The sequence below is a fragment of the Pungitius pungitius genome, chromosome 17 (assembly GCF_949316345.1).
Source record: "Pungitius pungitius chromosome 17, fPunPun2.1, whole genome shotgun sequence".
NCBI classification, from domain to species: domain Eukaryota; kingdom Metazoa; phylum Chordata; class Actinopteri; order Perciformes; family Gasterosteidae; genus Pungitius; species Pungitius pungitius.
The window spans coordinates 8,384,615-8,412,322 of NC_084916.1; the positions used below are offsets into that span (position 1 = coordinate 8,384,615).

The 27,708-nt window shown below is 43.4% G+C and overlaps 1 protein-coding gene across 8 annotated transcripts in view; it reads left to right on the forward strand.

The window, feature by feature from the left end:
- The window catches only part of trps1 (trichorhinophalangeal syndrome I), an 89,378-nt gene extending 64,135 nt beyond the window's left edge, over positions 1–25,243 (forward strand). For all 8 annotated transcript variants that reach the window (XM_037474103.2, XM_062558437.1, XM_037474105.2 and 5 more), the window contains 2 exons: positions 16,583–16,705; positions 19,393–25,243. In XM_037474103.2, coding sequence (XP_037330000.2) covers positions 16,583–16,705; positions 19,393–20,985 — 1,716 coding nt within the window. In that variant the 3' untranslated portion in view covers positions 20,986–25,243. The remainder of the gene's footprint in view (positions 1–16,582; positions 16,706–19,392) is intronic.
- Positions 25,244–27,708: the final 2,465 nt, after the last annotated feature.

Here is a 27,708-nt window from a genome sequence, read left to right on the forward strand (position 1 = left end):
TCCACCATTACATTGGTAGCGAGTGACACGGCCTCACACTACAAGACCACAACATGCGACGTCGGACCGACGCCTACGAGCCTCACGGAGGCTGCAGCGTGGTTAAATTGGACAGCAGCAGTAGCAGGGAACGCCCAAACAATCTGTGAGCAAAGTAATAGATGTTCGGCCCCGTGTGTGGAGGGAATGTCGACAATGCAACAAAGTAACCTCCTATGTGGGCCAAAGATGAAAATGGTCAACTCCCAACCATAAAAATGAAATCACACAAACACGCATGTAAACTAAAGTAGACAACTCCTGCTCACTCCCCCCCCCCCCCCCCCCCCCCCCCCTCTCCCCTCTCTGTCAGGCAAAGGAGCTTTGCACAAACAAAATGAATAATGGGTGGATGAAGAGAGAACTTTGTGTCTCCCATCTCTCACCGAGTAGCTATTCTTCCCCCCCCCCCCCCCCCCCCCACTCTCTGTCCCGCTCTCCTCTTCTGCTGAATGAGATTAAAAGCTGATAGGATGTTGCAAAGACATGTAGCACTCCTGTTTCTGACACACACACACACACACACATAAAAACGGTAACATTAGCTCTTGTATAGCTTGGAGCTCCTGATGTAAAACACATGTTCCTACCTCGGAGTGTGCCGCTGTGTCCACGGCTGTTTAAACCAACTTTATCGCTCCATCAGTTCAGAGACAAGGAGCGATTCATTCAGAGGAGGGAGAGGGGGGTGGAGGTAGGAAAAAGGAGTGAGTGTGTGTGTAGATGTGTGTGGTTGGGAGACAGTGATTGACAGAATTCCTCCAATACTCCCTTCGGTATTGCCAAAATCAGACCTTTGGAACGTCAGACACGCTGACATTCAGGCTGGATTATCCAAACTCGTTTTAATTCTTTTTAATGATGGATGAAAACGGCTCCTCTGTGTAGTGAATCTACAAAACTTCTATCAAAATCAATTATGTCAATTCTAAAAAAAAAAAGTAACTGTTGGCAATTTTCTCTCATTATCTCTAACAGGTTTTGGAAACTAACAATATGAGCATCTCCTCCTGTGAACCAAAAATAAGTCATTATTAAAACATCACATTCTCGCAGCAGTAATCACAGAGAACAGGATGACTCTGTTGTGGAAAAAATAGTGTTGCAATTACCGCTGTCTACTTTCTTTCTTTCCATCCTGTGAAGTGATTCGCCAGATCTTCACAGTTCTATAAATGCGCCGGAAACGCTGTGATCGGTTCCTGTGTTTAGTTCCTGCGGCTTCTCTGTATCGGGAGGCTCTCAGTCAGAACGGCCTAGAAGCTGACTCATGGTGCCCAAGTTATAAGTATGCGTATAGGCCCCCGGAAAAGGGAGCAGCAGACCCGACACAATGTCTGCTTTAGGTCAGCCACCAGCCTGTTTAGTCTAGTGGAAAAGAGCAAAAATACCCGTGACTTCAACATGGACAAGTATTTTTCTCTCGCCATGCTGTGTTGCATCAGACGTCCAATTATCTCATCGTTTCGGTAACAGCGTGAAAAAGAACCAACAGGGACGGCTGTCTCCATCAAAGACGAATCGGCGGATTAACGTATGAACTGCTTTGTTTCTGCCTTTTAGTTTAGTTCCATCTCTGCAATTTGACGGCAGTGCGTCTCCTAAACTGTATTCACATTCACACCAGAGTGCCTCGACCTTGGAGCAACAAGACGCACGTCGATAGCGTTTTCTTAAAGCTCTTGATGGGATGGTCAACCGCGGCCGGTGAAACCGAAAACAAAGCGATTTGCTTGATAAAGGTTTCTTCTTACTGCTGCCAGGCGTTCTAGCAGACTGAACTCATCTACATTTAGATTCACCGGGCAATGTGTGTGGTCATCCGTGCCTTTGATTTACAACGGGCGTATTTGTGTGTGTGTGTGTGCGCTTTATTGACCTGCAGATGAAGGCTGTGTGTGTGTGTGATGAGAAACAGGCGACCAGATGGACTTATGGGAAATAAAAACCTTTTATTTATTTATACTCTTTGATTAAATGGCATTTGTTTCTGTCTCTTGTTGCATGTGTGTCCATGCGTGATGATGTGTGTTTGTGTGTGTTTGCGGGTGGCAGGGTGTGGGCCTTGTGTTTAATGACAAATAGAAATGGGGGATCAGAGCAATCAGGTTTGAATGATTACTATGGGAACGGGGGAGTGCGAGAGGAAGGGAGGGAGAAGGGACAAAGTTGGATTACAGAATCAACTAATTCTTACACAGCAGAATTGATCGCTTCTGTCCGGTCTCTCTCTGTCTGTCATGTCTCCTTCAGTCCGTTTTTACTGTATCTCTTGATTCACACTTCAATTCTTCCCCTAACTTCACTCATGTCATATACATCCATGACGCTTCTCTCTGCATCAGTGCTTCTGTAATAATGCCATTTAGCACAGCAGTTTTGTATTTTCAAAACTCTTGGTTATTTTATGATTATTTAATTTAATTATTAATTTAAAATGATTGAAGTAATAACATCGGGCTGATTGGCAAATAAATCCACTTGTTTGTCATCTATTTATTATCTATTTGCTTTAAACTATACAATTAGAAAATCATTACATTGTCACGCTAGAGGAGCTGGAACAAAATAACGGTTTGGTTTCATAATAGTGTGAAGTGCGTAGTTCTGCCAAAATGCATTTGTTGGCCTTCTAATTTAATATTCAGGGCATGTGCTCGTGCTGTACAGTGCAGCCTGCAAAGGTCAATACCCATTCATGCCAGTTCATAAATATTGCTTGTATAAGGCATTCATTCCAGGTTGGGAGAACTGAGATGTGTTTTATGCACCATCATCGTCAGGCTGTAACTGGAAGGGCTCTTATACTTTGCTTTTTTGTTTGTGGAAGTGTTAAGATGCGAGTCATGCATGACAAACGTTTAACAACTCAAGTAATCCCAATGGAAGTATCATATTTGTATCATCAACTGTTATATGTTGGTGTTTTTGTCCCGGGGGATTCTCTCATTAGGACCATTTTAGGTCTGATAGTCCTCCACAAAGGTTTTCCTGGATGTTAACTCAACTGATTTCAAAATGTGGCTCCCAGAAGAGCGGAAAAAAGCTGCTTTAGCCGTCCACTACATGTGTGGCTACAGCTTACAGGGGACGCAGTGTGCGACTGCACAACCTGTACCTGTCCACCGTACACCAACTAACAACCTGCTGCTTGCTTAACACGCTCAGTTTGGAAAGAGTTTGTGTGTGTGTGTGTGTGTGTGTGTGTGTGTGTGTGTGTGTGTGTGTGTGTGTGTGTGTGTGTGTGTGTGTGTGTGTGTGCGCAGGCTAGAAAGAACTGACCAAAGACGAAGAGTGTCTGCATATGTTCCAGCACAGATTCCAAGCTCATAAATCACTTCAACTGGTGTCCAACAGTCAATCTCTGTCTTTCTTTTCCTCTCTCTCTCTCTCTCTCTCTCTCTCTCTCGAAACACTGAGTTCTTCCTCTGCCAACAGTGAGATTTGTGTGTTCTGTGTCTCCGTCGGATAGGATTAGAGAAAGCGACGGAGAGAGCAGAAGGATGGAGAGAGAATGAGAGAATGATAGAACGAGAATGAGGAGGCACTAGATGGAACGGGTGGATCAAACAGAGGGAGGAAGACGCACGTGTGTGTGTGTGTGTGTGTGTGTGTGTGTGTGTGTGTGGTGTGTGAGAGCAGAGAGCGCCCTGGTAAGGCGTGTGTGTTGCTACCTGTCTTTGTGCTTCCACCGTTCCTTACCTGCTGGAGAGCCAACACACGGACCCACACTCCCACGCACACTTTAAACATGTGGACAAACTGCGTGATCAAAGTTTCCTGCAGTGTAATTGCCTGCATTATATATATCTACATATATATGTGTACAGGCTCTTTACTCCATCTGTTTACAATGTGTCCGGCTCCTGCTCTATTTGACCATCTGTGTTGGTAGATTTAAGGCAACTGGCAGCGATTGGGAGTCGACAGCTCATTGTCTTCTGTATTGTGGCTTTGTCAGAGCTGGGAGCAGACTATGTGCCAAAAGGGCCGAGCAATCAACCATTTTGGTTTCAAAGGTATGACGGAAAAGACGGCTATTTCTAACCATCGAGAGCTCTACATTTGACCATAACGTACAAGTAAGTTGCATAACAATGTGTAGCTGTGACTGTGGACATGTTTACGTTTTCAAACCATCCCTCCTAAAAGCATAGTTGTCTAGGTCTATTGTGAACTCTGTCCACATGGAACACGTACGATCTTTTACTTTCCCATCAAGCGAGTGAGATGTCATTTTGTCCGTGAATAAGATCTGGTGTCAGGTACACACGTGGCAAGCAAGAAGCGTCAGCTGGTCTTAAATCAAAACGAATAATTGATAGCACGTATGCGATGCAGAATGGATACCCAGCGCCTTGTCTTCCCACCCATCTGCGCCGACTATGTCCTGAGCCGGTGTTGCTATTTGTACTCGACAGTCACCTCTATGTGTCGTCCTCGATGCGGCTCACCGGTGAAACCACACAAGCAGTTGGCCAATGAGACGGGTTCTCTTCTGATCTCCGTAAATCACCAGAATCCAGCTGCCGTGCTGTGTCATTCCTTTCCTGCATCTTTACGTGATACTTGTTTACATCTTCCCACACTCAGGAGAAGCCTTTTGCTGCCTGCATTCATGTTCCATTTGTAGTCATTAATATTCCATCACTTTCTCCCGACTCTACTTACTGTCAATCATTTGACAGCTGCAGGTGGAAAGTCCCTGCCCTCAAAGTAATGTGTGTTTCCACCGCTGACAATATTATAAACAGAAACAGTTCATCTCAATTTAGGTTTGTCGCCTTGAGGGCAGGAGTTTTTCGAATAATAATGAAGTCACAAACACTTTCAGCGCAAAGTTGTGGAAATTGTAAAGGCGGAGCTAATCGGCGGGAGTCTTTCGGGTCACACAAGTCAGGAAGGAGGTGATTCTTCGACCAACAACTAGTGGCACTCCCGAGTGGAGTTTTGAACCACCAGAGGGAGCAACGAGCTCTGGCTTCCTGCACAAATAAATACAACCAATACGCCGCGTTTGCACAAGTGCACAGGCTGTGTGTGTGTGCAGAGAGACAGAGAGCTGTGTCTTTGTCAGCACACCCCCCTTTTTGACTGATGCAGTCTGTCCATTCGGCGCAGTGACACCAGAAGAGATGAACACGCGCCCAACTGGTTTCTGGTTTGGATTTCAACTTCCATTAAAACACTTTTTTGGGTGCAGCGTCGTTACATTGGCGATTACCTCGTCCGTCCAGGCTGTTTTTCTGAGGCACAGCTGCTCTTGTAAATGATCAGTGTCTCTGCCCCTCTCCCTTCTGTTTACCCGTCTCCAACCTGCAGGCTCTCTATTGTTTTTTATTTGTTTTCTGGCTTTGAAGAGATGAGAGAAGCAATACAGCAGGAGATGGGATAATGAAAGGACCAAAATAAGACTGACCAGAAGTATCGCCACTTCTCTTTGTCTTCCTCTCTGTATCCCTCTCTCTCCCTTCTCACTGTCAGCAATGACTTGGTGCTAACTATCACTTTGAATGGCTTGGTGTTTGCCAGCTGTAGGTCTCTTAAGCAAGCGTGTGTGTGTCTCATTATGAAGAGTGTCAAAGTGTGAGGAGAATAAGTCAGCCCCACGGCTGTATCCAAATGAATGAGTGTGTGTGTGTGTGTGTGTGTGTGTGTGTGTGATATCAAGCTGTTAATACAAAATCCTCTTCACTAGCAGTAGTTTGTCCGCGCTCTCTTTTTCTCTGTTTCCCTCTTGTTCTCTGTTCCTTTCTCAAGCAGATTGCTCTCGGCAGGGTTGGTAGAGAGGAAGAGAGACACGGGGAGTAGAAGTGAGATTCCTTGTCCTTCGGTGACCCTGTTCCATTTCTCACTGAAAATGAAAAAGTCCCTCTCTTCAGCTGCCGTTTCTATGAAAAGGATTTTTCCCTTCTCTCGAGGAGATTGTGTTTTTTTTGTTTGTCAGCAGGAGACAGAAACGGTGCAGCTTGGGCCATAGAAGAAGCCATTAGATTTTGGGATGGAGAGGTCTAGACTGTCCAAGTGTCCCTCTAGTTGTTATTGGTTCCTTGAATTCAAAACATTCTCCTCCTGTTATTTCATTCCTGCCGTTTTTCTTCAACACTCTGAATGTTTGATGCTTGAGATCAATCCAGGACAATAATAATTATTGATATTGGTAATTAAACAGCTCTCATTGTCAGAGTGATCATTGTTTTTTTTGTTTTACTTGACTGAGCTTCTGCACTCAGGTGTCCATGCCTAGCTTAGAACCTGTTGATAGATCTGACTGCTTGGCGGGGAACATGTCTGTGTGATAAGGCGCTTCTTTTGATGTCCAATTTAGGCCTCCGATAAGATGCTCGCCCGTTTTCGGAGCGAGATAGGACACCGTTTGGTGTTTTTCCTGTTCTCTCATTGGATGGAGGGGCTGTTGGAAGCACAACGGGAAAATAGGACGTCAGCTGATATTCCCTAAGAAACAATTTATTTCACTCTGATACCATGAAGGTTATCATACATGGCGCTGTCTGGAGCAAATGGAACAAAGATGAGACGTTGATTACACACACGCTCACACTCCTTGGAGGGTGGCTGATCTGTTTCTTGACAGGTAGAGCATGCCCATCAACACGGCAAAAATGTGGAGTGGGCGCGCATGCTTTGCCGTGCTTGTGCGACATATTGATGTGTTAGGCTCTAACTTCACCCTGAGGGCCTGTCAAGGTAGAAAATGTGAAATGGGCCCCGGGCCGCACCACTTAGCACCGCTGCAGCCCCAATGGTGACAAAGACCAAGCACACACAAAGCGACAAAGAACTGCACTCAGGGATTGCATTAACACGTTATTGAACTCTGCCACAGACGCACACATTGGCGATGTTGATGCCTGCATACATAAAAAAGACATTTTCATGGCACATCTTTACGGAACTTGCATATGAAAGGGAATTGTTTTCAGCCTACAAATATCCAAAAGTTCAGATTTAATTTACTAATCAATTTATTAGGTTCTTTAATTTTAGATTGCCAAGCAAAAAGTCCAAACATAGAAAAAGGTAGGTAGAAAAATTGTTTGCATATATTCATGGTGAATAACACATCAAGTGAGTAGTGGTATATCTGCCTCCTCTGTCCCACACGCACATGAACGTTTCCAAAGTCGCTCCCTCTTTCCCTGTCACTTCCAAGTGGTGTAGTATCCTCCCCATTAATACAAATAACCATATGAAGCCTTCTTGAGGATACTTCATACACCCATAGCTACCTCACTCTCTCACACACACATTGACCCGGTGGATCATATAAAGCAGCACCTACTCCACAAACAGACTTTTCTCATCATTGACACTGCTCGGGGCCACAGCACTGCAATAATATTCTGAAGGGTCGCTGACAATTGTGCGCCGTCATATTGAGACTTGCATAACGAAATGTTACAGCGTTGTCAGTGCCACAGTAATGATGGTAAAAGGTCACAGTGTTGCATTAATTTCAGGCCCCCTTTATAACTGGCGGTGGTACTCTTAATGGGAATTGCCTCCCATACTGAGTGAGGGACTGTGGCGAGATGGAGCCATCAGAAGACAGAGGGAGAGAGATATCTGAATTGAAGATATAGTTCATAGTTTTTTTTATGTTTAATGCTGAACTAATTTGTATACGTCCGCATTCAATGCATGAGCTTGTTTGTGCTGCGGAGGTAGAAGGGATGCAGCTTGGACTCTGCAATGAAGGAGTGGGCCTTAATTAACTTATAAGTCTTTTGGTTTCAATATCATGGTGCACTTTGACGATGCCAAACTGCCCAATTAGCCAAAAAAAGTAACTATTTTCTAAGAATCCTCATTATTTTTTATACTACATTCTTGATTTAATGACTGAAAACGTTTAATAACCAACATCTCGTTATTATTGATGAAACAGATGTGTAACTGGTCTATTTTAATTGGGCGCATGTGGGCTGTCCAGCACTGTGTGCACACATCCTGCTGTCTTTGTGTGTGTGTTTCTGTGGTGCGTGTTCTCCAGGGTGTTTCTCTGCTCAGTCTTCACCTTGACCTCCTGTGCCCACTCCGTGTTGCTCATTTCCCACCACCACAACCTCTGACAGTAACAAGGAACACACACACACATACTCACCTACAGCAGGAAAAAATAGTATGCAGAGGTGTGCCACCATATACTGTATATTTTTAATAAAAAAATGCTGTGTTTACTTCACTTGTCAATGCTTGTATTGACAGCACACAGCGGAACTGACAGGCAGGTTGCCGGGTGGGTGGACAGGTGGAAAAAATGCTAAATTGGGTGACAGTGAGAATAATTCACTCCGCTTTATGGAGATATGAATTAAAGGCTATCACGGAGAGCTCTTTTTACCACACGCTGTGGAATTTAAAATATTAAAAATGACAGTGTGTTGTGCGATTAAAAATTCCCTTCTGTACTTGTGGATTCACCATTCTCTCCCTCTACCCTTCTGTCCTCCTGTCTCACCATCCCAACTCGTCCCTGCTACGGCTAACTGGGGAGATAAAGTCATTTGGCAAAGCACTGAGCGTGTGTGTGTTCTATGTGTGAGGTTATTTCCAGGTGCAATTCTCTAAAGTGCCATCCATTATGAAGTTAGCTTTGAACACTCCTCATTCCCGTTCTCACTCCTCATTTTCTTGTTCATTTTTCCGCCTTACTGGCCGAGATTGTTAGTCAATTAAGATGCATTGCTGTTGTGTGCGCATTACTGCACATCCTTAACCTCCTGTAGACCTAAAAAATAGAAAACATTTAGTGAGATTAGGAACCAAAAATCATTACATTTAAGTACCAAAAATCCAAAATGGAAATTAGAGAGGTCGTTTTTGTGTCAAGGAGAAATGTGTTTTTGCACATTTGGGTCTATCTTTTGGTTTGAACTTTCCACATTCATTGCCTGTAAGGTCCGCATACAGCATGAGAGGTATACTGTACTGTCTTATTTAAAAATGTCAAATCATTACTTGACCACCAACAATTTAACCACAATAATCATAAAATTGCAACTGTTTTGCTGCAACAGTTTTCAAAGGAAGAGAATGGAAGGTCTAATGATGACAGCTTAACGTTCTCTTGGTAAATGCTCTGATGGCTGAGACGTCGACAGCCTGCGGTCACTATACTACCAGAAAATAGCCACCTAAACTTCACCTATGTTTAGATTGGTGTTGTAATTGATAATTCAGATAAACTAAACGGGATGGGATGGAATATGTATCTTGATCTGTCAGGGTAAAGGCGTGAATTGATGTTGAATGCCGAGAGGAGGCTAACACTTTTTTTGAAGCGCAGTATTAAAGTGCTCAACCAGTCATACATTCCCATTAAAAGGACTATCTGTTCCCCTAATTAAATGGCACATGTGTTTCAGCTTAGCCGTTGGAGCCCAAAAGCACCTGAATGGCTCATGTGGGTCTGTCTTGTGTGGGAATCAGTCCACCAAACCATTCTCAGAAAAACAATAAAATGGAGTCTGACAGAGTTAATAAGACACTTAATACCGGTGGATAAGACTACAGGTATTAAGGATGCACATTATAATAACTACCCCCCCCCCCCCCACACACACCCTCCTTCCTTTGGGCACTGGGCTGAGTTATGATTTCAGTGTTATGTGTGTTTGCGTGTGAGTGCATAGTGCAGCAAAGTGTGTTGAAGGCAACCTGCGAGGCGTTCCCACAAAGACACACATAGACAGATAAACAGATAACAAACAGATAAAAGGTTTGCTATCATGTTCACGTAGTGATACCCACAATGTGAAGGGAGTGTAAACAAACCCTCCTTACACAAAAGAATGCAGTCAGGCTCCAGGTCCAAGGAAGGAGATCTCTGCACACAGTCCGAGGTGGAATCTGAACGACTTCTATTAAACAGTGTTTTCTTCCTGCTGTATCTTTTGCTATCTAATCCCAATGATACGGTTCATTTTTTTGGAATCAGCGTGTTTGATAAACACCAATCCATGGGTCTGGATATCAGTGGAAGAGAGCACTGATATCCAGACCAGACACACAAACAGACAGCATTACAGCACCATAGTACACAACGTAGTCTGCAGGTCCACGGACTTGATTCTGCATGCATTGAGGTTGTTTATCAAAATTAGATAAACTTGAAACAATTTCCCAGGGACTGTGCTTTACTCTCTCTGCATCTCTCTTGCAGTTCAATGGTTATCAGCTTTTAAGCAGAACATGGAGCTGTAAGGCTGTGCACTCCTCTACAGAAATAGACTCTCCATCTTCTGTAACAAAAGTTAGCAACTACTGTATGCACTGAGCACAGGAGGGGGCGTGGGGGTCGAAAGGACCACGTCAGAACAGAAAGGAGGAAAAAGAATGAAAAGAGGTTGGGGGGAGCAAGATGGACCACAGTCTGTGGCCCACATCTCTGTGTGTGGGTGCTTAAGAGAGGGGGCGAGAGAAGGGGTGTGTGTGTGAGTGAGTGAGTGTGTGTGTGTGGGGGGGTGTCATAGTTGCGTCATCTTGTTCCGGGATTTCTAATGCTTTTCTTTAGACACTCAGCTGTCACTCTTAAATGCACACGTTCATACTGACTCACACTCATAGACACGCATCCTGAATGGCATGGATGTTTTAAAAGCTAACACATTCTATCACACCGAGTGGAGCGTGGATATATATATATATATATATGCCTTTGTGTGTGTGTGTGTGTGTGTGTGTGTGTATTGGTAGACAGGATGTGGCATGCGCGGTCTTCCTCGGCTGTGCAGAGACGGTAGCTATTTTTAACGTTCATGCAGCAGCTGCATCTGTATACGTTAAATATTCTCAATGCTGTTCATCACAGCCCAGCTTATATCACTCTTATAGTTTCAAACACTACTTTATTTTGTCCCAGAGGGCGGCAGCTCTAAGAAGCATCCGAGGCCTAACACCTCACAGTCACCACCCCAAGGTGCTGATGCAGAGTTTCTAACACAAATAACCGTCGTCATCATTACCACGGTCCCCACGGCCTTCAACGCGCATCAGTGACAGAAGAGCATCACTTTCCTCCTGCGAATACCATCAACGTGGAGGCCAAAGGCTGGAGGGAGCTGGGGGTCGTTACACCTGATGATGTCGGCAGAAGCGATTGTAGGGAAGTGGGCGATTTAAGAGTTATTTATGCTTTTATGTATCGAGGTGATGGTTGTTAACAAGAACAATCATTGCAGTTTCCCCCCGCCCCTCTGTGGTACTGCACTCAGGGAGCTACGGCAGTTTAAAGTCTACCTTTCAGGGTCGGCGCCGGCCTCATTCAACTCAACTCGCCTGCATCGTCTTGCAGTATTTAAGCGGGGGGGGGAAATCGCTTACCGGTGTTGTTGCAATAGATGGCTATAAATCCAGCACGTGGAGCGTCCGCCTCCTCCGCGCTGGGAGCAGCGCTGCAGGCGGCGTGCGGGGGGGCGGTCGCACACCGAGCTGAAGGTCGTGCCTGTGTTTGGGCAGCATGTGCTCTGTTAGGACACAAACATTTTACTCTGCCAAGTGCCCCTTGAGATTTTTCTCTTGAATGTTTTAATGTAGTACTTTTCTGATGCAAAAATCCATATGACATATGACATCAAGTGTGGAGAGGATCACCTTATAAATACTATTAATGTGTGCAAGTATGTACACGATTAAATTGAATTTCAATTCAGAGAGAAGAACACCACCACAGCCCATCATGTTGTCATTATCCTCTTGTTAATAGCTGTGGAGAGGGATTCGTAGTCACCCCTTCAGAGAGTTACCTGCAGGGCAACTTTTGCTTTGCCGCTGAATTAGTTCTCGTGAAGCGGTGTCCTCCACGTGGACTTGAGTCTTTACCGTGCCAGTTTGTACCTCTACTGCTCAAACCATGTTATCTACAGGTTTATTATTATTTATCTTAAGGTAATACAGAATAAATTACACCTACTTTCAACTTAAACTCAATTATTCTATCAGGAGAGGCAATTTAAATGCACACAGTAGTCTAAGAGTGAACCACACAGATGGACATCTGCAGCCTTATGCGTAATACACACACACACACACACACACACAGACCGACACACACACACACAAATAGTTAATGGTTAGTAGCACATATATGTCGTATATTGGGGGGGAGGTCTTTGTTTGATCTGTTCCAGATGTGTGTGTATGTGTGTGTGTGTGTGCCTGTATGCTGAATCTAGATCTGACGCTATCCCTGTCTATTTCTTCGTTTTGTGCACATGGGTTCGTGTGTGGGTGTGTGTGTGTGAGCGTGTGTGTGTGTGTGTGTGTGTGTGTGTGTGTGTGTGTGTGTGTGTGTGTGTGTGTGCCTTTAGAGAGGCTGATCCAGTGTATAGGATATTGGATTTGGCAGTAAGGAATTTAGTTAATTCCTCCTGCTAGTCTTCTAGCTTGATTAAATAATCGCTGATTTAATGCAAGTCAGTGCGTCTATCAATGCAAGTGTGTGTCTCTCTGTGTTTAAAGCAGGGCTGACTTACTCTTTAAGTGAATTAAATGTAATTTCATTTTGAAATACTTTAGAAAGCCCTCTCCTTTTTTATTTTTCTTAGACCACAGAGCGCATCAATCTTTTTCTCACGTTCCCTCTTTCTCTGCAGTTTTTTTCTCGACACATTTCTCTCTTTTTTGCCACTAAGCGCCAAGGTTGACAGCACTTTGTTATTTGAACTTTTGATGTGTTTAGTTTGCTTTCACCATACACAGTGTGCAAGATAGAAAATCTGGATGTTTTTTCAAACTGAGTGCATCGTTTCAAAAATGTGACCCTTCTTGTAGAAAGCACACAATCTCAAACAATGGGACTTCTACTTGTGATGTCAGCTCAAAGTATTGGAAAATGCTTCTTACTCATGTCCTTGACAACAAAGGTATTCAACTAGTATATGTATATGAGGCATTTTAAAACATGTTTTTTTTTTCTTGTTTAGACCACCTCCAGACTATTTTAAGTGAGGCTGTAGCACCACTGCAGTTTGAACCACGCACATTGGTTGCAGATGGAAGTTAAAAATAAATGCGAGGGACTCTGCACAGAACTAAATAAGTTGATGGTTATCTGTACCGGCCATCTCCTCCATTAAGATCTGAAAGAGCATGCAGTGTAAACAGTTCTATGACATCTGTAAATGGATGGCTTCAGGAGGCTGTCGCAGTGAATGGGCTCAGCCACTGTGCGGTTACACCATCTGTTTTGATGTAGAATAAAAATGTAATTCCCAGAATGAAGTTTGAATTTATTAGTACTTTTTATGAGTAGTCCCGAAAAAAACTCTGAGACACAGCTCACAACGTGGTTAAATTTAAAGGATGGCAATCACTTTAACCCATTTAATGAAAAGTCTAAAAGCAAAGAGTTTTAGAGCAGTTAACAGACACGGAAGGGGAGGAATACAAACACGGAGTATAAAATATAGCCTATTTTCAACAGTCTGAGCGGGGAGCCTCTTTTATGCACGCGTTAAACCTACTGCCACAAGGGGGAAAAAAGGTTCTCTGTTAAAGCACTTTGTGCGTTCCAGCTGATGGTGAAAGTCATCAAACCAATAAATGCCATTTGATGTGCAGCCTGCCACTGAGTAGATTGTAGTCCTGATGTTGCAGCCTAGTCATGAGCATTGTGAGACAATGAAATCTGGCAATTTCAACTACTTGCCACTTGCCATATTTTAATGCACCCACATTGTTTACACGATTCAATCTCCTGTTGAAAATGGCTATCTGATGTCCCTTATTTACGCATTTGAGTACACAGTAGTAAGGACGTTTTTATTGATAAGGTTCAAAGTTGATACATGGCCAGGACCTAATACAGCAGTGTTTACACAAGTTTTCTAAAATACACACCATGCTTAAGAAACCTCACTTTGCATCCAAACATCAAGTTTAAAGTTTGCTTTTGTGCTTGATTAGGAGGAAGTTGATTAAGACTTTAATTTCCTAATTAATGGATGCATTTTTGTATGTCCGTGTGATTCTGTGTGTGTGTCTGAGGGCGTTGTTGGCGGTGCTCACTGAACGTATCACATAAATAGATGTCGTTAAGAGCGGAGCTCTAATTACCTGTAGCCCTCCCGTGAAGGCTGAGGTGAGTGGGAGAGGTTAGGTATACGTCATCCATCAGAAAGAACACACTCACTGTAGACACACACCAGTACACACAGCAGCACACGGCCGTAGGTTTGAAGCCAGCAGAAGATGTCATCCCTACTTAAGCCCATGTTTAACTATGGTCCTATAGAGCAGAGTGTGTGCGTGTCTCGGAACGTGCGCGTTTACACACATGTCAAGCCAACCAGCTGATGATTGAAAGGGAAGTTTAAGATCACCAGCCAAATTTGTCATGTGTGTGATTGTGTGTGTCCGTGTGCACATTCAGAAAGGTGCTGGGGGCTATACCCGATATACACACACTTTGATATCCTTGTTTTGGGGTTTTGGAGTAGCCAACATTCACCCAACACACACACACACACACACACTTCTTGGATTACGGCCTCTATTCCAAATCTTGCATGCCTTCATTAGCCTGGGGAAGCAAATATGTGCAGGTGTGTGCGTGTCTGTGTGTTAATGTGAGTATGTGTGTGTGTGTGTTGCGATGAAGGGCAGCTGTGGGGCCATATGTGAGTGATTTGGGTGCTCAGAGGGAAACTGAATTCTGATGACAGATGCAGTGTTTGGCTTGCAACTAGACACACACACTACCACACTAACACACACACACACACTAGCACACAGAAACAGGAAACGTACATCAATCAATCACCTGGCTCTGTCTCTCTACATGTGGTGACCGTATGTTGTGCACACACACACACACACACACACACACACACACAGCGGAGGATGTAACTGGTCTGCTCTCTGGTGTTTAATGGATAAAAACACATGTAGTATAACAGATCTAATATTAGCTCAGGTGTTTGTTTCCCACAACATTGTAAAACAGGGTTGAGAGTCCTTCCAGTATGAATACACACATTGCTAGTGTTGTTTCTGATAACTGCAGAATTAACTAATTTGCAGAGAGAAAACACCAATATATATCAATAGATATGTACTGTATGTATGGCAATTGTGCTGTGATCCTACAGTGCATCAGATTGCCAAAAAACTCAACTGAACAGTGCTGTGTCCACTGGGCTCTTTTGCTTTTGGCTGTCAGCCTGAGACAGATGCTCAATGGAAGTGCTGCGAGTAGCTCCATCTGTAGCTCTGAGAGTACGGACAGCCTTGATTGAAGTGCGGTGCACTTTTGTGAAAAATGAAATGTTCCTAACTTATAGCACTGAGTGCTCTGAACCAAAGACTGTTTTTTTTCCCTCAGCACTGCCATGAACATAAAACAACAAGAAACTAGTGCTGAAAAGGCCCCGATGGAGGGAAAGAGAGATGAACAGATTATGATAAAAGTGGCACTACAAGAAGGCGAGAAGGAGGTGTTACGGTGCGAGGGGGAACCGGCACACAAGAAGGTCGATTATAGAAAGTCGTACCCATTGGCACCGCACGCAGACTTTCACAAGAACAACCCTTGAGAGATTATCATCAACGTCACAATCAGTGAAGGAAATGTAAAATAGCATGCTGCTGTTTTCTTTTTCTCATTTACATCAGTAGGTGGGAAAGTATTTCTAATTCTAAACTGTAATTCAGGGGAGAACATGATGATTAGATGGGCAACAATGCTGAGATATTGAGACAATTTAAGAATTAATGCAGAGGGCAAGAAATGGTGGAATAGACCGGCGGATGGAGAGGGAGAGAGAAACAGACGGGGCCGTGGAGGAGAAAGATGAGGTGTGCTGTCTTCTCAGGGTCATAAAGGTGGTGAATGGGGCCAGAGACTTAATGGGATGGAGAAACGTTGTGATTGGCTCATTACTGTGATGGAGCACGTTGCCACGACAATTGGCCTTTTCACCCCTCTACAACCTCACCCTCCTCCCTTGCACACACTACTTTTTTTTATGCACCAGTACTCCATAAACCGCAGAGTTGTGTGTCTGTGTATATGCGCGCGTACGCGTGTGTGTGCGCGCTCTAAAACAGTAAAAGTCAAACACTTGCCTGTAAAGTACATCCTGCAGTTGAGATACACGTAAACGCGTTACTACTTTTTGTCCATCACACCCGTCCAGTAGCACTTGCCTAGCCACATATTTAAAACACAAACACGGCATTCAACGCAACAAGAAGTTGCATTAAAAGTATCTTGTGTTGTTTTTATTAACCTTGTTCCCCAACAGAAGGAATCGGTGTAGAGCAGAACAATGGTCTCAATAGCATTTCCCATTAGACATGATAAATGAGAGCACATCATCCCTGTGCCACCAAGCCAATCTGTTTCCTCTCTCTCTGCTGACCTTACGTCAACGGTGTGAATATTAAAAAGGTATCAAGACTTGAGTCTTCTTTTTCAGTAACCCCCTCCCCTCTCTCTGTTTGACTTTGCAGCGTTTCTTCGTCGGTGTTCATTTTTCCTTCACGCTCTAATGTTGTCTTTGCTTCTTCCCCCCCATAGCGTCGCAGAGGCAGCGGGGTCTTCTGTGCAAACTGTCTGACCACCAAGACGTCGTTGTGGAGGAAGAACTCCAACGGAGGCTACGTCTGCAACGCGTGTGGTTTATACCAAAAGCTGCATTCGGTAAGGTTGTGCGTGGACAAACAGATGCTGCGGCGGTGCACTTCACTGCAGATTATATGAAACAAACTGCCCACTAGTTGAGGTGTGATACAGGACGTTTCTGTGTATTTGTCATCCTCTTTTATTAGAATGTCAGAATTAGGGGGAGACGCAAGAAGGAAGCTATACATTGTGAAAGGCATCTATACGTAGAAAGACAAAGAATCCCTAAAAGGTGATTTGCTTTGAGGGTTCCTGTATGCACGTAGGAGGTTGTACTGGATCAGGAACCCAGTCCTTCAGACTATTTTATACATCCACGGGGTGATCTTGACCAGTAATTATCATTCCTCCTTTCTGCCCGATTAGAATCCCACGCAAATCAAACGGTGCAGTCAAATTGCTGCATACTTTCTGTGGATCCCGCTGCGAAAACGTAATACAATGGAAAAAGTATATTTGATTTAGACGGAGGTGGGCGTTACAGCCCATTTCAGCAGTCACTGTGAGCCAGCTCCATGGAGGGAGAAAGATGACGAAAATTAAATAACTTTACCATCTAACCCTGGGGAAGGTCTATGGAAATCTCAAATTTAATTAAACTGCATGAATTACAGATAAGAGCCGGGAATTTAGCTTACGTTAGAACATACATTTCTCCCCTCATATGTTTCTAAGGAGTTAAAACTAATTTCACACTTCAACATAGCTATTTAATGCAAGGGTTTAGGGCAAATATTACCAGTGTGAAACAAGCCTCAACATGTATATATGTATATATGCCACTTTCATGCTCACATATTGGCTTTTTAAGCTCAGCCTGTAAATGTTTCAGTGTAATAAATCACAGTGTTGGTAAATACATCGATGGATCGACCGTGTTACAAGCCAGAGATCTAAGCTGCAATTATGGAATGGAGCTTTAAAGACCTTTCACGGGATGACAGGCCATGGTGGTTTACTCCTTCCTGCCCCTGCCGATGTCCTTGGGTCAACCCGTTCATCTCATCTGCTGCTCCAATCACGTGCAAGCCCCTGCTGCTCTTGACAATCTTCACGACAGTCGTATTTTATATCCCATAATAAAAGTTTTATATGCTCTACACACATTATTAGAGAGGATAGCAGCTAGTAAAACACTTCAGAGTGAGAGAGAGAGAAGGGAGAGTTATGAATACACATGGAGGAGAAGGTAGACATGAAGGCCGGGAGGGAGGGAGACCAGCAATGTAAAAAAAGGAAGGTAGATATAGAAAGAGGAGAAGATTAACGTAATGAGTGAGGAAAGATGTAATGAGAGGGGGGCGAGGGGGGGTGTTTCAAGAGATGGGATAAGATGCATAGGAGATATCAATGTAGAGATGAGTAACAATAAAGGTGTGTTTGTGTGTGTTTGCATGGCAGTTAAGGGGTCTGCCACAAGATTGTATGGACACAGTAATGCTACAATGGTTGAGCATCATATTTCTATGGACAATCTAATTGAAAACTTATATTCATTATATTCATTGTATGACTGAATTAATAAATTAAACAAAATGTGAGGAGTTATTTTGCTCTCAGGGAGGCGATGTGTTTCTGCTGTCCCCTGCTTTCACCATACTAGGTGCTATTTTATTGCTTCTCGCCTTTTTTTTCCCCTCAGCCTTCATTGTACCTTCATTATAATGTTACCAGTTTTGCTGCTGTCGAAAAATGCAGGTGTATTAATATATAATTGAAACGCAGCGTTGTGCCTCCTGAGGATGTGTGTAGAGCTTGTGTGCGCATGCCGACTGTTGATCGTCACAACGTTTGTCACAAGTGCAGCAGGACACACCTGGATTGGCCTCATGCTAGACTCATCTCCCCAACATTTTCAGTAGCAGCTCTGCAATGACTGCTGATGATCCGGCACACATGAGCATGCTTTCACACACTTTGTAAAGGACCTTGAGAAACACACTTAGTTAGTCACAGACTAACACAAAGGTACAAATCCTTTACCGTGTACACACAGCAAGGTTCACAATACCTTTTCTTTCCGTCAAAGAATTTTTTATGTTTCGTCCATGTTCCTCTATTGTAACTTCTACAGTATAAGAATCTGCCGTGATGTAATGTATGTCGAACGCCCTACACCGGCTACATACAAAGAACTTCCATCAACTTCCATTTTGTTTTTGCTATGTGTGTGCATAAAGGGGGCCTCAGAGAAGTCTCCTCTTCAATATTGGAGTACAAACACTAATTTGTCAGGATATATTAGTGATTGTATTAGTTTTCTTGGCATGTGTTAAGGAGTGAGATGCAAAAAGCTCATCACCTTGCATATATCTTTATTAGTACTTGATTAATTCCATTGGGTATTTAAATATTTTTAGAACTTTACTATTGCCTCGAGTATAAATACTGTATAGTTAAATAATCAAGCGATTAATTGATTAAAAGTTAAGTAAAAAACTCCATTTACATCAAATGTAATCGCTCCCTCTTGTGGTCAGGGCAAAATTACACAGTCCTCTGAATTGCTGGACAGTCAAGTATTTTGTAATTATGTCACAGTTTATTACATTTAGCTCAAGTTCATATGAATTGAGACTTTTAAAACTTAGAAAGTTATGAGTACTGAATACCCTTAAAATATTATTTCTCATTTACCTATGGTTCAAACAAGAGAGAATGAAGGTTATTAATCTACTCAACGTTATTGTTTTCCTCTATTGCAGACACCGAGACCTCTAAACATCATCAAGCAGAACAACGGTGAACAGATCATCCGCCGCCGGACCCGAAAACGCATCAACCCTGATTCGCTGTCATCTGAGACCCCCGCCCCCAAACAACAACGCATCACCAGCGAGGAGCGTCTGAATGGGGAGGAGTCAGACAGAAGTTTTGCATCAATCAAAAACCAGCAGCCTTCACCTCGCTCGCGCTCACCCCGATCCACTCAAGCCTTCCTAGCCAATCAAACTTTGGAGATCCACCGACGAATGCCTCCTCTGCTTCTCCCCTCACACCCCCCCTCCTCATTGGTTTCCGAGGGCAACGGAGGCGTGGTTGAGGGAGGAATAATATCAAAAGGAGACGGCGGTAAAGGAGGAGGGGGGTCAGAAAGAGGCAGTCCGATTGAAAAGTACATGCGTCCATCCAAGCCGTCTAGTTATTCCCCTCCTGGGTCACCCATCGAAAAGTACCAGTACCCTCTTTTCTCCTTACCGCTTCCATTGACCCTTTCGCCTGATTTGACTCCTGAATCCGATTGGCTCAGATTCTGGACCAAGTATAAGATGGCGGCTGCCTCCGGGGTTCCTGGCAGCATCAGTAATCTCAGCAGCCCTGGTGGCCTCGGGACTAACGCTCTTTACCTTGGTGCAATGGTGGCTCCAGGGCAGCATCATCAGCAAAGCTACACGGTGCCTTACTGCGCCTCTTCCTTCTCTCCTCTTCCCCCACCGCCAGCCCCTCCCCACTATCCTCCTCCTGTTCACTCTCAAACCTCATCGCCGTCATTAGAGAACGACGCCCCTTTGGATCTCGCAATAAGACAAAGAGATACAAGTGCTGCAACTACACACCTGTCAACAAACGGTCCAGAGAGGAGAAGGCAAGAGTTGCCGGTATCTGAAAGGTTGAGAGAGAACTGGAAGGGAGAGAAAGAGGAAGATGAGAGGATGGATGAAGGGGGTAGCTCAAAGGAGGAGGTAGGAAGGGAAGAAAAGGATGATTTGACAAAATGTCAATCGAGTGTCCCGTCGGCTCGCGCCATGGTGGAAGCGGCCACGCAAGACGACCTGACCAACCGCTGCGTCCACTGTGGGATCTACTTCCTGGACGAGGTCATGTATGCCCTGCACATGAGTTGCCACGGCGACCAGGGACCATACCAATGCGGCTTTTGCCTCCACGTGTGTGTGGATCGCTATGACTTCACCACGCACATACAGCGGGGCTTACACAGGTACTCAGACAAAACGCCGCATAAGAAGGGTCGCGAGCAAGATGGCCTCACTCAGGACGCCACACCGATGTCGGAGCGACAGAATGTGGCGTCGGGGGAAACCGACAAAGGGGATCGTAGCGAGATCACGGATGAAAGCGGCGACGCCGTCGGTGTTTGTCTTGACAACCAAGCAGATGAAACTACAGGCAACGAGGCCACGGACGATGAAACACGAGTTGAAAAGGAAGAGGATCCTGACACCACAAACCAGGTATCGGCAGATGAGATGGTGTCAGAAAGTAAAGATGTCATCACAAAACCCAAGGAGGTAACGACTGTTGCTGAATCTGAAAATGTAGATGAAAACACAGAGTAATGAATCGGATGCCTTTGACTCACGCAGACCTTTATTGAATGAATAAGCTGTCAGCCTCCACGTTCCTGGAGGCGAGCTCACGTCACAGTGGGCACTAAATGGAACACATCCTTATGCTGGAAGCACTCGGCTGTCAAATGGTCAGAAATCATCGCAGGATCCTGTTCGACTGCTGCAGGGACAGTTGGGAGAAATAGCCCCAATCCTACGTTGAGTGACAGCCACGTGACAGCTGGGTGGCAAGTATTCAACGACGGAGTCCGGGCACGCAGCCGGAATCACATTTTAACCAACAGCCACTTTGTGTGTTTACTGAATCGGAGGAAGCATGACTGAAAGTTTGACTGCTCCCGTTTGGGGTGAGTTTGAGGAGCTCAGCACTTGCACAGCCACCGTACAGCAGAGCAAAAGGAACATGTAAAAAATGTTTGAAGCAAAACACTTAAACTGGACTGACCTGACCCCTGAGCTGGTCCGATGCAGCATCCAGGATGGGAGCTGGCTCATCACTTTCTTTCTTCCAAGCGTGTTTTAGACTATTTGATCGCTGTGCTGAGGGATCCAAAACCAAAAGTTATTTTGACTCTCTGAAACTGGTCAGAGGTGAACCAGTTTAATCTGGTGGTACAAAACGACGAGGCGGTTTCATTCACTCGTGCCCTCATGTTTCTAAAACAACACCGGCTGCAAAGTGGCCCCCGACTGTGAGACCGATTGGGGCTGATTTGACCGAGACTTTCTGAACTTCTTGAAGCCAGTTTTAACTGGTAAAACCGGAGGAATCCGGACCGAAGTGTTCTCTCCATCCATTTGGATCAAACCAAGTGACATTATTTTCTACCTTCCTCTGTGCCATGATACTAGCTACGTGCCTGGCTGCCTGCCTAACAGATCATTCATCTATTAACCCGCTTAACATTTATAATGATGATAATGGTAATGATAATAATAATTATGATGTTATAGGACAATACATGCAATTTGTTACACCCTTTTTCCTATATAATATGTTATTTTGTAAGGGCAAATAATGCTTTTTGCAGGAAATGGTACTATACAGATTAGTTTATTTGTGTCTTTTTGTCTCTTGTGTTGCTATGGAGAGTTGTTGCATCGATAACGGCCGTCTAACAGAAATGGTACAGCAGAAGACGGGGGTTGCGTGTATGTGTGCATTTGTGTAGTAGCGTTTGTGTGTAAGGAGCAACGGATGTGTCCGTCCCAAAAACGATGATTTAAACATTATGAAGGCTTGCGCTCGATATTTCTGTACTCAGGGGTCACAAGTGTTGCACACCAACCCGCCTGTTTCATAGCATGTGACACATTTTTTACAGTACAGCGGTCTAACTGTTTTAGCATATTTCATAACATTCTTTCTTATATGTTGTTATTGTGTTCTTCATGTGTCTATAGGTCAAAATGGACTTAGTATGTCACTTTTTTTTCTGTCTTCACAAGGTTTTATAGGTAAAGTTATCAGAGCTAAACTTCCATGAGGATCAATGATTCGCGTTACCTGAATGAACTTCTGCTCTGTATTGAGTCTACAGAGCTCCTTCCCTACAGCGATTGACGCAGCCTATCTTGTATATCTGCGAGTTTGAGGTTACCTCTATGTAGCATGTTAGCATCTTATCAAATCTGCAGAATATGTTGCCTTTTCTATGGATGGAGGCTGTTACACTTTTGACCTTAATAATACTGAACAGACACAGGACAACGTTGTAAAGTTACATTTTATATTTCACTGAAGGGAAATGACCATGTTTCTAACTCACCCCACTTCTCTGCCATTCAATACCAATGTTTGGATTTTAAAATGTTCTAAATTAAGAAAAGGACCTGCCCTCCATCGCTTGTCCTCAATAGTCATGACAGTCAGGTCCTCAGAAGTCCCCTTTTTCTGAAAAAAAAAAAATGGAGCAAAACCGTGGCCATCTTGTTTATTTTTATAAAGAGTGAATCACTTCTTCTGCCTTGCTGCCTTAGTTACAAAAAAATGAAATCACCAAGAGACTCTTTGAAAGAAGTGTTAGTAGGCCAAAAGAAAGAAGAAAGAATGAGAACAAGATATTTTTCTATGCTTATCCAAGAGACAAGAATGAAAAATGTTCCACCCAGTGCCTGGTAACTTGTACAGTTTTTCTAACAAGTATAACTGTGTCTAAAAGTATTGTTATCAGTCTGCTGATGAGACTCATGAGAAGTCTGACTGCTATATTTAATGCACCGATATTATCATTATAATGCTTGATTGTCTGCTGTCTGGTTGATCAAATACTTTTGGTATTTTCAGCCTATGGGAAGATCTGTAGGAGCATTTAAAAAATGAAGTTGGTTGCCATGGTAACTTTCAATCGCTAGTTATCTGGATGTAATTTTTTGCATGTATGTTCACGAGTCTGTGGAAACGCTGAGACATACAGTATGCCTTGGTAGCTTTAGTACAGAAAGGTTGTTCTGTACTGTGGGTTTATATGGAGATGAATGGTGGCACGCAGTCAAGGTACCAGAAGGCCCAAATCATGCAAAAGGTACAGGTTTTAGTCTGGATTGTTGTTCTCTGAAGAGTTTTCTTAAAGTCTTTACCGTTCATGACTCCTCTTCATACCACACTGATGAAACTAATTCAAAATGTTGATTATGTAAAGAAAATCTGATTCAAATGGTGTTCAATCTATAGGAAATATCTTGTGCCAATGTGTTTAAGTTTATTTGATGTTTTTGTGATTTCCTAAGGGGCTGCTAGCATAATGAAATCTGTTTACATTTGAAAATGTAGCAAAAGAAAATTAAGGAATGAAGCAGTGCTTCCTTAAAAGACCGAACAAACAGAAGGACCTGCCGAGGTGGATAGAACGGTGCCTTTTGAAGAAAACATGAGCAGACGGTGGATAAAGAGTAGCTGACAAATATAGGTTAATGTCTCCATTTAGCCTTTCTTCTGTTGTCTCTTGTATCCTCATCACCTAATTTGACCAAGACCTCTCCATCTTTCCTCATATCTGTGCACCTGTTTCTCCAACCCACTGACTCTCATCTAGTCTCCCGAGTAATGCACATGGGAAGGTATTTTGGTAATTCTGTCATACATTCTGTTACAACTGACAGCCTCTGTGCTTGTGTTTACCTCGTTGAGTTACATCCCACTCAGATGGGCCGTAGGTTTGTTGAAACAAATCTCAGATACTTGGCCAAGCAAAGTTTTCAGATTTAGGTCAATTTGTTTGCCAATGGGACTCATCTTAGATTCATATTCAAAAAGTGTCCTCTTTTAAACAATGAAACTTCCTCCGGTAAAGATTGTAGGGGGATTTCTAGGAAAAGTAGGGCAAAGATATAAAAAATAAACTGGATGAACTATTTGTTTATGTTCAATCTGGGTGATGCCAAAATGTTTTAGAAGTTAATCTTTTGAAAGAAAATCCTTTCCCTAAACTTTCTAAGTTGGAAGTAAAAAGAAAACAGTCTTGATAGAGGGAAGAATAAAAATGCTCACACACTTGATACAGAGCCGTTTTCCATGTGCCAGCTTAGCATTAACGTCTCCCAAAGGTCACGTGAGGATACTGCTTATGTCAAACATACATTTGTTGAAAGGGAGAACATTTCAGCTGGCTTTGTAATAAAGTGGACAAAATCATTGTCTATAATAAGCAGATACTGCAGTACACACGTAACATGTTTTCCTTCAATAACGACTGTTGTTTTGGGTTTGATGGCATTTCACATCAGCGTTTACATTGGGGGGGACTTGACAAGTGTTTTTGTCTTTCTCAGAATGTGTTATAGAGAATTATGCTGTTGCTTGCACTCCATGTATTATGTTCTTATTGCTAAAGAAGGGACAACAACACACACACAGACACACACGTTGGCAGTGGTACGACTTGAGTGTACATTTTGGGATGTACTGTATTAATCATGGGAGACGAGGGAGCTACAGGCCAGTTTACTATTGGTCAGACACACATGCATGAACACACATCGACTATGTACATTTAACCAATATATTTTAGTAGAATTTTGTCTCCTATTACGTTGTATGGCTTTGATATCATTTCTTGTTTCTTTAGGCTATTTTCTTTCTCATGTTGTGTTTTATTCCGAAACCTTATTTCCGGTTTCATTTAATGCAAAAATGATATTTCAACTTTTTTTTTTTTTTGGCAGCCAAGAAAAAGTTTGTTACACAGCTAAACTTGAAGAATAATGTTGACGATGATGACGATAATAATTAATAAAAGTAATAACAAACATACTGAAAACGGACATGAGTGGTTAATTTATGAGTTATTAAATCCTCCATCAGTCTGAATCCCCTCATCATGTGATCAAAGGCTGGATGTGCAATAGAAACATCTTAAAGCTTTAAACATATCTCCTGCTGCGCTGCAGCATGGAGCCAGGAGATCCGCTTCTTTTATTCACTTGACTTTTTTTTTACTTTACAAGCTTGCTTTTCGTCCTCATACACGGTAAGTATTGGATTTTTTTACTGCTCACCACGTACCCCGAAGATCAGGTGCAACATAACGACACGCTGTTTGTTTCAAGTGTATTTTCGAGCAGAACATCTTGGTGCGTTATTAACATCGGCCGTGTTGTTCGCCGCTGGTCTTGGGACAGGCACTGGTTGAATTGAATGTCCCCGGCAGATGGATCCACTTGATTTACTATATATTTAGTATTTGATATAATGGTGAACATTTTTCTGTATGGTCAACACTTGTGTTACAAGTGTAACGTATCAAAAGACTCAAATTCTTGTTTATGTTCTTTGTTGTTTTTTGTAAAAAACATTTTAATGTCAACCCTCGTGTCCCTTAGAGCAGTGGTTCTCAACTGGTCTGGCTCCGGGACCCACCATCACCCCCTTAAGCCGGCAAAAAAAACGACACTCCGCTTCATTAGAAAAAGTCCCTTCAAAATAAAATCACATGAGTTTTTTTTATTTTTATTTTCCCATGCAACGGCCCGCGACCCACTAGTTGAGAACCACTGCCTTAGAGGATACATTACTATTTTGTAGAACTCATCAAACCAGGATTTCAAAATCCAGATTAGACAAATTTGGTATTAAAATAATCATTTACTTAATTTTACAGTCTTTGAGGTTTTCTCTTGAGCCGCTGCCAGTTAAAAGGTCAACTTCCCAAACAAGTCAATGGGGAGGTTTCTGTGATGAAGAGGATTTTACCGACCACGTCATCTTCTTCTAGCATTGCAACGGCACAGAAACTTCCATTTAGTGCAACAGAATATCAATTATTTATGTGTTCTGGGGTTACTGTTTATTTCATGGACCTGAGAAAGCATTTGGACCTCAGCCAGAGGCTCATTTCTCACCACCGCACACAAAATCTTTTCAGAGGCTGTTTTAATTCCCCCACAATCCTCCTCCTGCCACGGGGAGGACGGCAGACTTAATCGGAGCAGCGCTGCGATCTGTCAGACTCGTAAGACTTGTAATCTTTAGTCTGTACGATGTTCAGCATTATCAATCTATCTTTGTGTTCATAGGATAAACATTGATTGGAGTTGATTCAGTCTGCTTCGCAGCTGGTAGCGTGTGTGAGAGTAAAAGGGTGTGATGGTCGGGGGAAAGAAGCTGCTGTCTGCAGGAGAGGTCCACACACAGACACACAATCAGGAAAACATGGACCCTAATTGTTAATGCTAAAAAGGTGACGGACCACCTGCGCACGCAATGTTTCCATTGTCTGTCGAGCTCAAATATCTTCTCTCTATGCGCCCCCCTCCCTTCCATCCCCGCCCACAACCCCCAACCCCCCCACCTGCCTGTCTGTCAGCCAAACTGTCTGTTTAAACAGCTCGCAAACATCATTTCTGTTTTAAGTCATGTTTATGTATGACTTACCAACACTGTTGACTGAGGATACCTGTGTGTCAAAGAGCAACGTGTTAAAGAGTGTGTGTGTGTGTGCAGGTGGATTCGAGTTATGTGTAAATGTGGGTCACTTGAGATGTACTTTGTTTCACTTTCCTGTTCTGACCGACTCACAGCTAATTGAAGGGTGTGGATAATGATCTAGATTCTGGCCATTTCGGGTTATGAATGTGGCTCATGTGGACGGCTGTGTGTTTGTAACTCTGCAGGAGTATGAGAGAGAGCCATGGAGGGAAACAGTAAGAAAGAGATGATCTAGCTATGAGACATATTGAATATTGAATGATTTCCATGTTGACTGCTGTGTGAGCTGATTGCATATTCATTTTGTGATATTAAGCTCTCCCTCTACATAGATAGTGAGCGAGATAGATAGTTAGATGGGTGGACGTTGCATTAAATCAATCACTTATAACCACATGGGCTGCTGTACGATGAACTGCATCTCTGCCTCTCACTAATCCCAGTCCCCGCTGAAAGCCAAATTACAGCTCTCCATCGGCTCAGCACCTCGGGCGAGCATCATCAGATTCACAGTGAGGTCCACTGTGGAGGGATTTGATGTGTAATCTACTTTCCCTTTGTTTCCTCTTTACCACTCCAGTTGCTCCTCTCTCTTCTGTTACTTTTCCTGCCTCTCCGCTTTCTCAAATTCAAATGCACCTTATTAGGACAGCAGGAGGCTCTCCATTCCTGCACAAAGACGTTTTAGAAGTAAAAGGAATCGCTTAAGTTACACTTACAACTCTGTGAGATGCGTGCCTTTTTAATTAGTTTCATCTGGAATACACACGTCAGTGCTTCCACAC